Below are 19,231 nucleotides of genomic sequence, written 5' to 3'. Positions count from 1 at the left end.
CATATTTGCACTGAAATAGGCTGCAGGCAAAGCAAAGATTGTCCTTAGGAAGCAGATTTGTATCTGCTCCCACAATTAGGCATACTCTAGATTGAAAGCACCAAGTTCCACACCGCAGGATACAATGAAAAAAAAAAAAAAACAAAGATGATTCTGGCCTGTAAAATTTTCAAAGCAGGTGTTCCAAATCATCAAAAAGACACCCTAGGAGTAATGCTCCCATGGAAAAAGTTATATTGAACTGCATAGTCTGCAGCAGGCTTTCCAGGATAAGCTATGGGAAAAAAGTATGCTTGTACCAAATGGAATAGGTTGTCTTGTTTTGTAGAGTTTTGATTCATTGCCTTAGGTCTCCAAGAAAATGATTTTAGTTTTTATAAAACTGATGACATACAATTCTTTCTGGCAGCCGTAGGATGGCAGAAATCAATTCTAGTTGAAAATCAAACCCAATCATCAGCATATAGGAAGAGGCTTATCGTTCTATATATCAAGATGGCACATCACCAGTTTGTCTATAATTAGTATCATATCATAGCAATATTAGTTTAAAAGATGAATAAATAAAACACTACTGTTTAATGTTACATGAAATTGTTAATGGGTATGTCAGGAAGTTCTACCCCTTTAGTTCATTTCTAGAGGGGTATTTAGTCCCATATTTTCATATTCACAATACTAAGCCTCACTTTTGAGTCAAAACTTAGTGAAAGATCAACATGCAAAGCACACTTTTATTTCTTGAAAGTAATAGTAGTAAGTAGTAGGATAATACTGTTCCTGAAACCATCTTGCTTCTAATACAAAATATTTAACTTGGAGACCGCACACATGGTTTAAGGGAAAGAATAGCATGAGTAATTGAGGGGACACAGAAAATTGATCGAGCCATAGCTGTGTGGGACTAGAGGTTTGGCCCTTTAAAAAAATAGGGTAGGCTCTTTGAGTCTTTCCAGAATCAATTGTAGTGATTGGTTAGAAGTTGAAGCAAATAGTTTGATGTTATTCAGAACAGACTTCAGACAGTTTTAAACAATGATCCCAAATCTTCTACAACTTACTTTCAGGGGGTGGTTGAATGAGTTTTGGCATAAGGAATAGTAGGTCTCTGTTAGATAAATTACTTAGGGATCTAAATTACTTAGGGCACTTCCCTTGGGTCCATAAAGATGAGAGAAATTGCCTCCACCCATCTCCAACACTGTTGATTATCTGTGCTTCTATAAATATTAGGTTGGTGCAAAAGTAATTGCAGTTTTTGCATTTTTAACCTTTTAAACCACAATTACTTTTGCATCAAACTAATATAATACTTCCACTGACGTCATATAAGGGACAAGTATAGCCTCAAGTCTGCTTTATCATTCACTGTGGAAATAAAGTAAAAGTCTTCCACAGAAACTTGTTTAGCCCCACATTTGGTGGTAATGAGGTTATAATTGGTTGGGCTTCAGTCACATTCCTCCATCATCTGATTTTAACCTGCTGTCTTGCTAAATTTGCTAGAAATATCTGTTCATTTGTTTTTATTCTTGGCTTGTTGGTTTATTTGTTTTTACATCCATGCAGTTTTTATTAAATCAGTGCATGCCATACATTAAATATACAATAGACAGGACTGATTTTCCCCCTGACCTATCAGTTTATTAAAGAAAAGAAAAAAAAAAAAAAAAAAAAAGGAATCACTCCAGGCAGAGCATTTGATATTATTTGTATAAAAAAGGTTGTTTTATAAAAGTACCTCACCACCACCACCCTATTTCACCTTATCCTTCCAATTCCAACGAGTTGTGGGGGCAAACAGATTCAAGAGGCATCAAAAACCAAAACAGATTTTTTTAATAGTAAATTTAGATAGAAAACATCAAGCTTAAGCAACATAATAAACAATGAGAGTTTACTAGTACCTCATTTGGAAATATTAAGACACATTTACCCTCCCTTCCCCTCACATTAGGATATGAATATGGATAAATATAGTCAAATTCTTTACTCCCTAGTTCATAATATTAAATTATACTCTCAATTTCAAGTCACAAAAACTCAACTGGCTGAATGAAAAGTGGGACTATATTGCTCTGTATAACTGCAAAGTCATGGAGTAGTGTGAGATTCAGCCAAATCCTGACTCCCCAAACACGTCCTCAATACTTTCTCAGTCTCAGTTCTGCTTTCTCCAGTAAAAATTGAAATTCTGAGTAAACGCACATCTCCGTTTACTCTACTCCTGAACCTGAGAATGAATGGTAACTTGAGAATAACATAAGCATGCTGACTGATATTACTTTTAATTTTCATAATCCATCCCTTGCCTCTCTCTCCAGCTTCCTATTTCACCTCTTGGTCTATATTACAGACATCTCAAAGTACATATAAACAATTTTCGAAGATGTGTTGTTTTATGTCTCCATATTTGTGATGTTTCTTCCAACTAGAATGCCCAGTATCTATTCATCACCTCAGTGACTTGCAATTTAGTTTTAATCATTCCAGATTTAGCTTTAAAATCAACTCCTTTATAAACCTTCCTTCATTTCCTCCTATGGAGGTTATCCCACATCACCCTCACACATATTTCCATTTTAGAAACAATTTTACTGTATTATAGTTAAAGTTGACTTATCTATCTCCCTGACTAAAGAAGTTTTCTTTACCTCCCAAGTCCCTATATCAGTTTTTAGCAAATTCTAAATGATTAATATTTTTGTTGTGTTTGAATGAATAATGAATTGATGAATGAGAATTTCCTCAAGAAATTTTCTAGAACTTTTTCTAATAATCAAGGTCTGTTTTTCGTCAGGATTATTTTCTTTTAATATTTTCCTATGAAAAATAGATTCGTAGTAAATTTTTGAGTTTATAAGCCTTATGAAATGTGTGATCTCTAATGGTTAGCTATTTACCTCAAACTGCACTAATGGTTATATTAAGAAGTATAATCTCAGTGCATAGATATGCCTACCAATATGCAAATACCCACTATTCATATTATGATACATGTTGAATAGTATTTCAAATTGAACATCATTTGATCTATCCAGGTCAGTGATCCAGAGAATTTGTGAAATTTGTAAGGAAATTCTATTTTATACTAGATCATAAAAAAAAAGAATGAAATAGGAATGTATGAAATCATGTTTTTCAATTGCAAAAAAATGTTATTAAAGACCTATCTCAACTGCCAGGAACAATATGAAATATTGACAATTACAAATTAAATACTTGACATTTAGAATGTTAGTAGCTCCAGGTGTTTAAATGCCTCAGTCTCTTTTCTTTGTTCTTTGATATTTGTCACATGAAGCCTACCTGCAGCTAGGCGTCTTGTCTGTTTATTAATGCATACAAAAATCTCTTTAAAAAAAAAAAGACAAAGTATTTCATCATGCTGAACTACTTGTGTCTACTTCCGCCTCTCCATCAAGTTGTACCAAACTTACATTTTCCAATTATCCCTGTGTCATTTGGCATTTTTATCTGACAAGTAAATTAAGGTCATCAAGAAGAGTGAATCTTGAAATCTTTTGTGTCCCAAGGTCGCCACAGTTGGTTGTACTGTAGTACATTGTTTTGGAGAAGTGGCAGGGCAGTGGCAGAAAGCACAGTTGTGAAATCATTTTCTGAAAAAGGATAATCCCAGCTCAGGGTCTCTTCTTTAAAATAAAATATTTTAGACATATCTCAGCATGGTTTAATTGACCATGGATGATCATGTTAATTTACTAAGTTGTAACATAGTGAGTTTTTGAATTTCATATGGCTGTTTGATCCTAAATTCCTGGTTTCTGAGAAGTGTATAGTTTGGAATCTTATGTCAGATTTCACTTTCCCCAGTTCTTTCAGTCAGCCTAGTCATGTACACTTTAATTCAACTCCCTCTCCTTACATATCTTATCTCTGGCCTTAACTTACTTCATTTACTTCTGTTTTGTGAACCTGGAAATCAATAACCATGTCTGAAGTAAGAGTGAGAGGCATCAAAGCGGTGTTTTGGAGTAAATTATGTGTTCTCTAGTAAGCGCACATCTGTCAAATGTCTCTTCAGAGGCTCTTTTAGTTCGTCTTGTTTGCCATTGCTCCACTGCATTCTACATAATTGAAGTTGTTATCTAGCTGAATTAAAATGCATGTGATCAGAGGAGCATCTGAACAAATAAAACAACTTGGGGACAGGGGAAAATGGGGTTGAATCTAAGAAATTCTTCAAATTTAGGAATGACAAGATTGATCAACCTGCAGACAAAGGAGATGGTTGTATGAGGGCTGAGTCTAAAGATTCAGTCCTGGATATCTCTGAGAATGGTGTACCTGTTTCAGTGGGATGATTTTTACCCTCTAGGTAATGGGGAAGACGCTGAATATTTTAAATTGTTATTTTGAAGACTAATTATCTGGCCACATAATGTGGGATGGATTGGGAAGAGACATTGTGGAAATGCCATCTAGTAAAAATTATGTAACTAGCCTACTCATATGAGGCTGACACCTAAAATGAGGCTGTGCCCATGTCAATGAAGACAAGGTAATATATTACGAGATAAAGATTTGACTCTGGATGTAGAGTTGTAAGGAAAGGTAAAATCAATGACGATCTCACTTTTCAAGTCCAGGTAGCCAAGAGAATAACATTATCTACAAAATCACCAGATTTTGTTCATCTAGAAGAAATATTTCCTCAACTTCCATTCATATCTCACACGTTACATGACCATACTTATGTGTTGAGATTCTACAGTTTGATTAGTCTCCAATATATATTGCTACATCTTTATATACATGCTCCATTTCATAGGGTTACACCATTCCTGATTACAATATATGACCTGGGAGGAGATTTTTTTTCTGGGGAAAATAAAATGTTAAGAATTTCCTACATTGGTTGTCAATAAATCTTAAGACTAATTTACTGGGTACTGACAGTCCATTACTTTATTGAGATTTCTGCTGTACTTTAAAAAATCATTTTGGTGAAATGATGAGATAATATCATTTGAAATTTTGACATGTCATCAGCAATCAGGAGTCATAAATAAAACATGTGAATATGAAGCAAATATACACTATTTATTTCATTGGGCAGCACTTTGAGAAATACTTTGTCCCTCCTAAAAAAACCTTGTAAGTGCTGTCTTCAATAACTTTTCAAAAAGTTCATAACAGAAAAGAGTTAACTTTAAAAAGCTATTCCACAGAAAAATGACACAGAATACAAATAACAGATTTTACTTTGAAATGTAAATATGAACTAGAATAATCTTGATTACAGAGAGACAAAATAGAATGCCTCCATAGAAGAAAATTCTTTGGTTAAAAATAGCCAAATTGCTTTTCTCTCATACTTTCCTAAATACATGAAATCTACTTTTGAATCATTTTTTAAGTATTTGGAATCCAAGTAAAGAACTTCACTTTTTTCTCTTTAAATAGCAGCAACTAAAGTAAACCTCACTTAATGTCATCCTGACTTATGCCAAGCATTGGCTAGCTGCTAAGTCTTTGTTCATAAAAATTTTGCAACTCTTTTTGGAGATCTCTTCCTCTTAAGGAAGTGTGCTTCTTTCCAAATTCATACAATGAAGTATATCATTTTACTATACTTGTATTTTTCTAAGACTATAACCTCATTCCTTTAAGCAAAGGGACATTTCTAATCAACTACTCACAAATGCATTTCTCTTCTTATTATGGATTTCGTTGTGTTTCTTTATAAGGACAGTTTTGCTCTCTATGGTGCAACTTAATGTGAGTAAATTATACTATACATTTTCTTCTACAAAACTAATTACAAACAGTCTTCTCAGGATTGAAAAATGAATAAATGGTGCTAAAACACAAGTTTCTCCACAGAGGAATTTGTAGCTATACTGTATTTTTATGGAATCCAATTTGTAGATGATTTTATGGTTTATTTATTTGTCTAAATGTCTGTTTAAATTAATCAAGTCTTTGAGGCCTCTAACCAAGGAACAGCTCACCCCCACTCTCCCTCCCCTCCCCCTACTCCTCCTCCTCCTCTTTCTAACACACTGTATTTCCAAATTCCCACTCTGCTGACTCACTGCCAGGGGCTGCTTATTCTCTCCCGAGCACCCTGAAATTTCATATTACACGTAGTCTTGCAACCATGGACATGAGGGTCATGAGTAAGAATCTATTCACTAGCCAGGCCACTTCCACCTTAAAATTATAATTAAACTAAATGGAATCTATATTGTTATTTATACATTAAAATGGAATTAATTTATGTTTAACTATAATTGGTAATATATATTATACATTAGGAAATGATGAATTTTATGTATGCATACTTTTAAAAAAACTATTTATCATTATAATTAAATTTGTTAAAATTGTATGAACATGGTGGTATAAGGGACTGTCAGAAGTATAGGCTTGGAGCCCGACAAATCAGGGTTGGATTGCTAGCTTTCCTGTGTACAAGGAATGGGACCTTAGCCAAGTAATACATGTAACCACTTAAACTAGGAATAATACTAGAATCTACCTATTGAGACTATTGTGCAGATAAATTTTATAATGAACTTGAAGCACTAAACATAGTGCTGGAGGATAGTTTCCCATTAAATAAATAATGGCTGTTGTTGATGATGATGATGTCTGTCATGTTTTCATAACTATCTGGCCCATCATCCATTGCATTTTACTCTCAGTATAATAATGTATCACATTATATACTCTTATTTTCAAATGACATGTATTTATGTATGTTTTTCTCCACAAAGAAGATTAAAATTTAGGATTCCTAGTACAAAGGTTTAAGAAATAACTAGATAGGAATATGCATTTTTCAGTGTCACAACTTAATATTGTTGTATCCAATTAAAATTTTAGTTGAAGCAAAGATCATAAATATGTAATCACAAGAGTGAAAAAATGTTTTTTAGTAAAATGGGCAGTTTACTAAGCTGTTATTTAAGTAAAACAACACAATTTTCTATAAAAAGGTAATCTGATTTTCAAAAGGCATGAGATTACATAATTTTCTCCTCCATCTGAACTTTGAATACATGGTCTTAATAAATTACTTGCTACCTAGCAACCATGAAAATATATGCTTCAGGCTTAAAACTTTTAAACTATATTATATATTTTACAAATATAGTATTTGCTAAGTAAATAATGTTTTATTTTAAAATGCCATTTTCTTTATCTTCAAAAAGTTAATGTTGTTTTCTGTAACATCTATTTCTTACAATTTGTTATTCAATAATTTTCAATGAAAAAATGTGACATTCTACAGCAAATATTAATTCACATGATGTCAAAGCTCATTTGAAGATTAAGAAATTCAGTGAGGACCTAAAAATAAAAATCTTTCGTACATTATTTATAGGGTAAGATGCAACTATTTAATTTCTCTCTGTACTGATTATGAGCTAAAACTTAACATTTAAATAGATTGCCTGAAAATATCTTGATTAAATCCTAGTGACTAAAACCTAATTCCAAGGTTTAATACACTTCTTGCTGAAAACTGAATATAAATGATTTTTGTTTTTATTTATATTTAGATTTCTTAAAAGGGATCTTAAATGCTGTGACTGGTTTCTTACTGACTCCATAATAACATTTAAGGTTTAGATATTCTCTAGTAAATATCTCATTTTTATGAGGACATTACTCTGGATATAAATTTGCATATAGTATACTGCTAGCTTGGTTCCCAGGGAAAGATCTACTTCTGTGGAAACCATAAAGTACTAAAGTTTAATAAATTAATATGATAGAGAATTAATTGGTTTACTTGTCAGTTATATTCTTTCTTTGATTCAATTTGCTGCTTATAACTGATTAGATTAATAGACTTTTTGTAGTGGTCAAAATAAAATTCAAGCTTTATTCAAGTTAAGGGATATTAGAAGGACAGATTGATTTAATATTTTAGAATATCGATAACTAACTGAATTATTACTGTAAGTTATAGTATAGGAAGGAAAAATGAACCAAAAAATTAGAAGCCTGAATTCCGGTGATAATCAAGAGTGAACTTAGGCAAGTTCTTTAACTTCTGTAGGCTTCAGTTTCCTTACCTCTATTGTTAAGCAATTACCCATATCCTATTCCATAAAAATTATATCCGATTAAAACTTCATTAATACACAGGGCAGTGCTAAATAATTAATTGAATGAAGGAAACAGGAAACATGCAGACCATGCGGTTTTAAGTTATGATTTTGTCAATGAGAGAAATAATATGTTGTAACCATATATTATCTAGTCTTTTCTTCAGAAAAAGCTTTTAAGTATCATTTTCTTACTTACTGCCAGTCAAACATCTGAGCACCAAGTAGTATACCCTTGTGCTGTGGAGGTGGGAATTTATAACTTTAATGTTTGAATTAAGCTCCATTAAATATAAAGAAGGTCATTCTTAAAATGAATTGTCCAACAGTCTTTCCACTTTGTGGAAACAGACACCAAACAGTGTGTAAAGCCTAGTCTGTTGGCCAAAGCATTTAAGGAAATAAATTAGCAATTATATAAATAATATTCTTTAGGCCATTTATCTGCTGATTTAATTTTATAACAAGTACTTAATCTTGAGACATGCGGTACTAAGAATCCTTCTACTTTATTGGTAATTTTGTTGAAAAACAAAAAAGGGGGTGATGCTGTGGGTTATGACCTCGACCTTCAGCCCTTATTTTGGGTTTGCATGCTATGTGCCCAATAAAGGGCAAATGTGATGGAGTTCTTTTGGTATTCATTACCATATTGTCAAGCATATAGTAGGTTATAAAATAATTTTGGTAATGAAATGTCACTGAGGAAAATTTTAATATTGTGTGTGTTTCAGCTTCTGACATGGCTGCAGAACAAGGGCAGATTCTCGTGATAGCCACCGCAGCTGTTGGGGGATTCACCCTCCTCGTCATTCTTACCTTGTTCTTCTTAATCACCGGGAGGTAACTGAAATACACTGGATTATGTCCAAGTTTTGTACATATTCTTTTCATACACTGTGTAGTCAAATGCTTTTAACCATAACACCTGAGATAAAATGGGATCAGGGTAGATTCTGCTCTGACAGTGAACTTTGTAAGACAACAGAATCACCATGATTAGTTCTCTGTGTCAACAAGTCCCTTAATATGAAGCAACCAAAAACTTGAAAAAACACTTTGAAAGCTGTGAATGATAAATTTCTACTCAATAAGTAAATTCTAAGTTTTTTTCATTTACTACAATTAAATTATACCATGAAAGGGATTAAAAAAAAATTTAACAGAGACATTGAACAATATATATGAAAGTTTGTTATAAACTCAGTGTTACAGAAATGTGTCATTTTTAATCCATTAAATATTGAAAGTATCTATATTAGAATTATATTAATTGGTTATAAATCCAATATTTCTCAACTTTAGAGTAACATGGATAAAAATTTAAAGTAACTGCATTTAACATAGCAAAAATTTGAATCCTGACTAGTGACTGGCATAACCCATCTAAACCTTAGATTTCATACATATTATCTTCATTCACATCTTGCATTATTGTTCAGTGCTAACAACACAGAGATATGAATGAAGATAATATGTATGAAATTATTTAAAAGAATGTGTTTCTTTTATTGAACTCTTGATATTAGGCCCAGACTTTTATCAGAAATTGTATCTTCAGATCATATTTTCATTCCTACAAGGTGAGAAATATTCCTTCTAGATTATCAACAGGGATACAAAAGAATACCTTGAGAGTTTTCTGGATAACTGGAAACACACACATCCTAAAAAATTCCAATGTTGCTACTTAAAACTGCAATAAGAATTCCAGTCAAACAATACCCATCCATACTGACTCCAGCTAAAGTACACCATCTCTCCTAGAAAACCTTAATATTTGATAATAAATGGAAATAACAAATAATGACCTTCAGAAGCAGTAGTTCAGTGAACTAGAAATACCCTTTGTGTTATTCATTTTTAAAACTCTATTTATATATATATATTTTATTAAAATTTATTTAAAATGACAGAGCATATGCATATATGAAAAATTATCTACACTTTTGACAGCAAAGGAAAGGTATAGATCAGTAAATTGGCAGGGACTTGGAAGGTACTTACCGTGTTTCCCTGGAAATAAAACTGGGTCTTATATTAATTTTTGTTCCAAATGACGCATTCGGGCTTATGGTCAAGGGAAGTCATCCTGAAAAATCGTGCTAGGGCTTTTTTTCCAGTCAGGTCTTATTTTCGGGGAAACACAGTAATAAAAGCCATGTATGATAAATCTACAGCTAGCATCATACTCAATGGGGAAAGCTAAAAACATTTCCCTTAAGATCAGGAACAAAACAAGTATTTCCATTCTCACTACTTTTATTCAACATAGTACTAGAAGTTCTAGTCACAGCAGTCAGACTAGAATAAGAAACAAAAGGCATCCAAATTGGATAGGAAGAAGTAATACTGTCATTAGTTGCAGATAACATGATGTTGTATAGAGAGAACCCCAAAGATAGCACCAAAAATGATTAGGATTGATAAATGAATTTAGTAAAGTTGCAGGATACAAAATTATTCAGAAATCAGTTGCATTTGTATACACCAATAATGAACTATCAAAAAGAGTAATTAAGAAAATCCCATTCACAATAGCATCAGAAAAATAAAATACCCAGGAATAAATTTAACCAAGGAAGTAAAAGATCTATACTCATATACTTAGAAAGTTATAAGACATTGATGAGAGAAATTAAAGATATAAATAAAGGGAAGTGTATACCATACTCATGGATACAAACAATAAAAAATGTTCATACTGCCCAAAACAGATTCAATGCAATCTCTATGAAAATACCACTGACATTTATCACAGAACTAGAACAAATAATCTTACAATTTATATGGAACCACAAAAGACCCTGAATAGCCAGAACAATCTTGAGGAAGAAGAACACAATAGGAGGTATCATGATACCTAGTCTAGTTATTTACTATAAAGCTGTATTATTCAAAACAGCATGGTTCTGGCATAAACACAGACATGTAGATGAATGGAACAGAACAAAGAGCCCAGAAATAAACCCACACCTATATGGTCATTTAATCTATGACAAAGGAGGCAAAGATATACAGTGGGGTAAATATTGCCTATTCAATAAATGCTGTTGGGAAAACTGGATAGATATATGGGGGAAAAAATGAACGACTACTTTCTTACACCATATACAAGAATAAAGTCAAAATGGATTAAAGACTTCAGTTTAAAACCCGAAACCATAAAACTCCTAGAAGAAAATATAGGCAGTAAATTCTCAGACATTACCCATAAGTAGTAATGTTTTTACTGATATATCACTTCGGGAAAGGGAAACAAAGAAATAAACAAATGGGACTACATCAAACTAAAAAGTTTTTGCACAGCAAAGGAAACCATCAACAAAACAAAAAGACAGCCTACTGAATGGGAGAAGATATTTGTTCTTTATACATCTGATAAGGGCTTAATATCCAAAATTTATTAAAATCTCACACAACTGAACACCAAAAAAACAAACAATCTAATAAATGGTCAGAGTACCTGAATAAACGTCTCTCCAAAGAGGACATACATATGGCCAATAGACCTATGAAAAGTTGCTCAATGTCAATAATCACCAGAGAAATGCAAATAAAAACTACAATAAGATATCATTTCACACCTGTCAGAATGGTTGTTTCCATGTCTTGGCCACTGTAAATAAAGCTGCAATGAACATTGGAGCACACTTGTCTTTATGGATAAATGTTTTCAGATTTTTTGGGTAGATACCCAGGAGAGGGATTGCTGGGTCATATGGTAATTCTATTTATAATTTTGTTAGGAACCTCCACACTGCCTTCCATAGCGGCTGCACCAGTCTGCATTCCCACCAACAGTGTAGGAGGGTTCCTTTTTCTCCACAGCCTCTCCAACACTTGTTACTATTTGTCTTTTTGATGATAGCCATTCGTGAGGTAATATCTCATTGTGGTTTTTATTTGCCTTTCTCTGATGATTAGTGATGTATGTCTATTTGCTATTTGTATGTCCCCTTTAGAGAAATGTCTCTTCAGGTCCTCTGCCCATTTTTCTGTTGGGTTGTTTTTTGTTGTTGTTGTTGTTTTTGAGTTGTATGAGTCCCTTGTATATTTTGGATATTAGCCCCTTATCGGAGGCACTGTTTGCAAAAATCTTCTCCCATTCAGTTGGTTGCCTCTTTATTTTGTCGATGGTTTGCTGCGCAGAAGCTTTTAAGTTTGCTATAGTCCCATTCGTTTATTTTAGCTTTTACTTCCATTGCCTTTGGAGTCAAATTCATAAAATACTCAGAACCCAAGGTCCATAGGTTTGGTGCCTATGTTATTTTCTATGCAGTTTATTGTTTCAGGTCTTATGCTTAAGTCTTTGATCCATTTTGAATTAATTTTGGTACATGGTGACAGATAGCAGGATGTAATTTTTAAGTTACATTTATATGTATTTGTGGAATGTGACTCCGCAAACAATGATATAAATAGCATATACAGATGCAGGAAAGCATTCCATTACAATGTCAGATAATATTGCCTTAACACGTAAATATGAGAAACTTAAAAGAAGACATTACAGTCATTCTAGGTTAAATAACTTTGACCTAATAAAGTTGAGAGATGGGCTCAAATGTTATCTTTATTTGGGATTCCTGAACAGAATTTGAATACCATTTAAAAAGAGAACTTAATGATGAGGATAATTTTGTACTAAATTATTTTCAACTTTCTATTTTCATGTTTACCAATTTATATAATATCAGAAACTGCTTTAACATTCTACATACTGGGGAAAATAATTTCAATTGCATAAGATAAAAATAATTCATTTTGAAATATCTCTTAAGAACTTTGGTAGGGGAGCATTCATTGGAAATTATCCTATGAAAATTATAAGACATTTCTGAGTAAATACTCAGTTTGCCATAAGATCTGAAGCAAAATTCACATGGAAAGAATGGATCATGTACCACAGATATATTCTATTGAAGCATCTGTAATTAGCAATTGGATGAACTGTCAGATCATACGGATGTTAATGAATTTATTCATGTTGAAGAAGTCATGGGAGACAAGCACCTGCCTCTGTTCTTCGGAGATGATTATCCTGAGAGAGAACAGAACATGCCTCTGCCAAATTTCTGACATTAAAAAAAAAAAAAAAAAAATCATACTGTTTAGCACTGAAACTGGAAGACAGTTGTCTAAATTTCTGAAATTCTGACTCAAAAACCTTTTTTCATTTTGATTTTTAATGTTTTTCACGAACTCTAGATATTAGAAGTCATATAAGGAAGGACATGATGTTATTGCTGATTATAAAACGTTTTGGGAGACTCCTATCATTTGGATCAGTCTGCTTGAGAGTATTTTATTCATATCTGGGGCTAAACGTGATGCATACAAAAATAAAAAACCTTCTATAGAGTATTTTCACATGTTATAAAATGTCCTTAAAATTGGTCTTTATGATAAGGACTTTGCCTATGAGTGATACGTATTTTCATTGGTTTTGGGTCTCATCCAGCATAATTCTAAATGTAAGATTCTGTTTACCTCTTTTAAAGGTGCCAATGGTACATAAAGGCCAAAATGAAGTCAGAAGAAAAGAGAAGAAACCACTTACAGAATGGGCATTGTAAGTAGTGCAGTGATTCTCTTCCATTATTTTATATTATTTCAGCACTTCAAGAGTTCATTGCTAACTTGGATCAGTGAGTTGTGAAAACGAAAACCAATCACTTCCAACCTTTTAGCATTAAGAGTTTTCTTCTGGTTTCCAGGTTTGTTGGTAGAAATTACACCTGTTTCTCATTAAATGATACTGCCTTTTTCCTAATTCTACTTGCTAAAAAACACAGCAGACTGAATATGCTAAAAATACAAGATGACTGATTATGTCTAGTTATTTACTACTCAAAATGTCACCAGCATATAAGTTGGTTTTATTTAGTCGAGCATTAGCCATAGATATATCATGGAATCATCATTCCTTCTTGTAAAGACTGTCATTTAAACATATAACAAATCAATTTACAATTCATTAACACTAAAAAAGAAAATCAGCTCTTTAATTCTTAGAATATGTATGAATCCTTGAGCTGACTACAAGGTTGTATTCATTTAAAGGATCTCTTCCCAAGCAAGCTGTAATTACCACTATAGTTGGTTTGATAATTGCCACCCTCCCCTCCCCAACGCCCACCTCCACCTCCAAATGTCAAACAACTTTGTCAAGACAGTTCCTCGTTGGTGAAATGCTGAATTAACAAGAAAGGGATTTCTCTAATTAACTGCAGTATAGAGATAATATGGCAGGCAAGTTGTGTAACTATTTAAACTTACTTTGTACTTCAAATTGAGCAGAAGGAAAAAGGGAATTTTCAAACATATCACCATCCAGGGGAGGAAAATGATTTAAGTGGGGAAAGTATAAACTAGAGGGATGGTTTAGGGCTATTTCTAAGGTCCGCATGATTTCTCAGAGTGGTCTAAGGACCACTTTTGCGTATTCCACACTTCCTCACCAAAGTTCTGAAACAAAATGTCCAGCGTAGGGCCAAGACATGCATTTTTAGCAAGGTTGTTCTTTTGTATATTAAGTTTGAGGCTCACTGCACTGGCAGGGAAGTGAGAGCTGAGACAGCCAATACCAGGCCTGGGATGTGTTAGAAAGGCTGGAAACAGATGCACAAACCTGGATCCAAACACCTGGACAGATAGCTTATGCTGAGCAACTTTCAGATTCACTGTGGGACATTTAGAACTGAAATGCTGAAGAAAGAGATGCTCCTGAGGCATTTATTATCTGTTTTCCCAACTAGCAATTTAGCATAAACTAAACCAGATGGGCCCAGCAAGAAGCAAAGAAACTAATTCGAGGCAGCCAAGGAGGTAGGAGAAAGATAAACCAATGTTTAAGAAGTCTTGGATAAGTTAAATGGGCATTTCATTCCCCCTCCTAAACTCACTTTATTGCCTTTTGTTTGTTTGCTTTTGAGATCTTTTTTGAAAGAGCGTGTTTCTAAGGAGACCTAGACAAAACTTAATTCAATATGTTTTATGGCTTTTCTTAGATGTTTGTCTAAGAAGCAACAAAATCAGACATCATCCCCTATGTCACAAATTTGCATTGATCTTTTAATCCCTACTAATTCATATTCAGTGAAGGCTTGTTGTGTGCTTATTACCTATAAAACCATAACTAAGGTATTTGGAAATATACAGAGATGTATAAAAAATGATCTCCTGTCCTCCAGGAGCTAGCAATCGAATGTGAAACACATAAACCAATGAGTAAAACAGAGGAATAGCCACAGGCAGTCTGGAACTTCTTCTGATACTGAAGTGGCAAATGAATATGCAACCACACATTCAAGTTTGCCAGCCATCCCTCTTCATTGTCCTAACTGTCCATGGGCGGTGAGCAGTCCACCCCTGCAAAAGGAGCTGTGGCTCCACAGCCAGTGACCAGATTCGTGCCTTTGATTCCTGTCCTTCATAAATAGACAGGGGTCCTTTTCAGGACCGTGTGTGTTCTGACCACGGTGGCAAGTACAAGAACAGAGGAAAGGGCTATTATTTGTTGTTGTACTGTCACTGTACAACAGTGTCAGTACACAGTGTCAGTACACAGTGTCGTGGGGGGGGTCTATTCTTTACTGCCTGCGAGTGTCTGGAAGGGGAAAAACCACAAGACTGGGGCATAAGTTCAGGAAAACCTAGTGCCTTAGAGTACAAAGTATCCAGGAGGTGCAATAATAAGGCTTCCTTGGCTGAGGGGAGGGAGGGAGGCTTATGTCTCATTTCCCCCACGCCCTGAGCTAGATCAGATGTGAAATGTGTGGGTTGTTAGTAGATAAGTGAGCTGATTAATTTTTTTTACAGAAATATAGTTAAAATATCGGCTCACTTGCTATCAAACCACCAGGTCATTTTACCTTAACAGGTAGATAAAATTTTTATTCCAACTGCTCAAAGCTTTAACAGCGTGCGGGCAGGTAGGTGGGTGGGACAGGAAAGCAGAATTGAATTTAAGTAATTAACAGGAATGATTACTTCAGTATATAAGCCAATCTTTTCTTTTGTTGCAGTACGCTTCCCAGGAATTAAAACTTACATAGATCCAGATACATATGAAGACCCATCCCTAGCAGTCCATGAATTTGCAAAGGAGATTGATCCCTCAAGAATTCGCATCGAGAGAGTCATTGGGGCAGGTAAACATAAAAATCTACACTTATGAATATATGATTCCTTAATGGTTTTATAACTGACTTATCAACATAAATTTTAAAACTTAGCAGTTTTAATCATTGAAAAATTTTAAGAAATGAGAAGTAAAATGGTCTTACATATGTTATGTTATTTGTTTTAAGTATTTTAAGTGCCTTGATTCAGTTTCTAAACAATGAGAAGTCACGTAAGTTATTTTTACCATCCTGTAGTCTTCTTTCAGTATGGAGATAAATTACAATAAAATGAGAGTTATTCAGGAATTTATTTTAGAAATGCAACTTCAGGAATTTTTCATAGGTTATTATAGATTTACTCAAGCCCCAATATCTATAGATATATACTGTAATTAGGATTTATATTGATGATCTTGATGCTCTGCAAGATGGAGAAGTGTTCTAAGAATCACTGAGGATAAAATTAGCTTCAATATAGTTTTGTATCATTTTAATGTAAATTTGTAATTTTCTCTATGTAGAATGTTCAAACACTCAAAGCACTATATTATTCAACTATTCTAGATAAATACCAATTTAATGTGACGCATTCTGTACGTTACTTAGGGCAGAGGCTAAGCCAATGTAACAAAGAGACCCCAGAACATTGATTCCTCTTTGCAGTCCTTGACCCAAGGTGAATAATCCATCCTGGCAGAGGCACGCTCATTCAGCTCTTGAAAGGATCCGAGTTCCTTCTACTCTTTGCTACGCCTTCCCCTCGTGTATTATCCTCCTCTGAAAGGTCAAAGCTGGCTCATCTGCACGTCTGTCTTCCAGCCTGTGAGAAGAAGCAAAGGGTTCAGTTTCTTTGGCTTTGTATTTAAGGCAATTACCCAGAAATTAAAAATACGTCTATTCACGTCTCAATGGTCCAAATACAATCGCGTGGACACACTTAAATGCAAGAAAGTTTGGAAATGGAATATCTGACAAGGCAGCCATTCATAAAGGTAAAAAGGCAAGAGAGAATGCATTACCAAGTAGAAAAAGGAAACTGGATCCTGAAGGAGGATATTGGTCTCCTCTAGATGGTGGATATCTGTGCAATCCTTTGGAGAGAGCAGAACATACCAAAGCATGACTATTCCTGCCAGATATCATGTCTATGCAAACACCAAAGAAAGCACCTGATTATCCCTTGTCCCTTCCAAAGCCTTTCTTCATGAAAAGGACCAGCTAAATAGTTTGCAGGAAGCAGTGCAAAATGAAACTGTAGAGTCCCGTGTTAAAAAATGATCAAGACTTTCAAGACAGTGACAACAAAGCATTAAATCAATGGCAGGGATCTTCTAAGCGCAAAGCTCTGCCTGACTACGCCCACTGAGCTGACTCTGCTTCCCAGGGACACCGAGAACTAACCCTGTCTACAGAATTCCAGGGACATTTGGAGAGAGTCTTTTATGTCACTTGATTCCCTATGCAGAGTGGGTTAGCGCCTACGTGGCCCAGGTCTCCCTCTGAAAGCTGACACAAGGGTTCCGTACACTTAATCCTAATGCTCACAGCCAAAAAAAAGCTGTCATATCGGAAAGATTAAGAACCTGGACCGCAACCAGAATCTCTGCCCTCTTCTCAACATAAAGCACATCAGTACAGGCATTAAAGCTATAATTGAAAAGAGTGATTGCATTATAGTCACTTAGTCTACGGGTTCATTTTTTTCAGGCAGTAGAGGAAGACAAAAGAGAAGTTGAATAATTCCATCACACCCTATGTTTGGCATTTTTCCCCCTCTGGCATCATGTCCTTTTATACTGCAGTATTCAGTACGCTCCTAGATTCAGTAGAAGCATTTTCTGCTGTAGCCCTCTGTGCATAAATTAAGTACCAGTGTCAAACATCATGTTGAGAGAGAAAATCAAGCATGTAAAGTGTAAACAAAGAAATTAAATTTTCTTTAGTTTTGGGGTTTTCAATAAAAATATAAATTTTGCTCTAAAAAATGTGTAACAGATACTGTCAATCTAAACAATAACTATTCATGAGACTATTTTAATATCATATTCCCCTTGCTCTGTTTAAAAGTTGTGATGGGATTCTTCTCATTTGGCAAACATAATATCTAAACCATGCAACCAATCTTGTACATCAGTGTCTCTTTTTTCATATTTACTCACCTTTGACTATTTCATCTTTCAAATTATATGCTAAGCATCGTTTTACTGTGCATCTTTAGAAAAATCATACAAATGAATGCTTTATAGGACAAAGCTGTTATAACTTTCTTCTTTGTACCCCCGGCCAGTACTGCTCTGTTAATTAATCCCATTAGGTCATGTTCTTTAAAATCTCTAATTGCATGTGAAAAAAACTCATGAATGTGTGGACATTTCCCATAGCAGCAATGTGGAAAAGCATTGTTGAGTCAAACTAAAGAATTAATAGAGTTATGTAACATCTATGGCATATTTGCAAAACTGGTTACTTGCCCAACTTTTTACTTCCTTGGGTAAATACCTTCCTTGGGTTGTTTCATAGCCTTTATTTTTTCCCCACCTATTTGCTTGTTTCTTTTCAGATGCCATTTAATCAGCATCTGCATGTATTAGGTATTCCCCTTGTAAGTGTAAATTAAAGGACTTTAGTGGCAGTAGAGATGCTGGACGGAGGTGGGTGGGTGATGGGAGAAAGAAGCAAGATATCATGTCTTAATAATTGTCAGGTAAAAGATATTCAGGTTGATTAAGGAATTGAGAGTGGCGATAGATTCACAACTCATTGCTGAAGAGAAATCTACAAAACCTGCATGATTTTTAGCAAAGGAATAGGTAAGACTGTTTCCCAGGTTTCAGCTGGGAGACACAATATGTAGTCATTAAATATTCCTTAAATGAGTTATTAAAAAATGAACTCCAGAATAGCTACATTAAATTTTTAAGAAAGAAAAGAGCATGGAAAATGATATTACATCTAACCCATGACACTTCTTAACATGTTCACTGACAATGTTTATGAGTTGGCTAATGTCTACTTATA

At 34.2% G+C, this 19,231-nt stretch overlaps 1 protein-coding gene across 1 annotated transcript in view; it reads left to right on the top strand.

Annotated features, from left to right (window-relative positions):
• The window catches only part of EPHA6 (EPH receptor A6), an 840,987-nt gene that overhangs the window by 568,800 nt on the left and 252,956 nt on the right, over nucleotides 1–19,231 (top strand). The window contains 3 exon segments of the mRNA XM_074333168.1: nucleotides 8,819–8,927; nucleotides 13,589–13,659; nucleotides 16,115–16,240. Of these exon segments, the coding sequence (XP_074189269.1) occupies nucleotides 8,819–8,927; nucleotides 13,589–13,659; nucleotides 16,115–16,240 (306 nt within the window).

This window comes from Rhinolophus sinicus, linkage group LG01 (genome assembly GCF_036562045.2).
Source record: "Rhinolophus sinicus isolate RSC01 linkage group LG01, ASM3656204v1, whole genome shotgun sequence".
Taxonomy (NCBI): Eukaryota; Metazoa; Chordata; class Mammalia; order Chiroptera; family Rhinolophidae; genus Rhinolophus; species Rhinolophus sinicus.
This window is presented reverse-complemented; position numbering and strand designations above follow the sequence as displayed.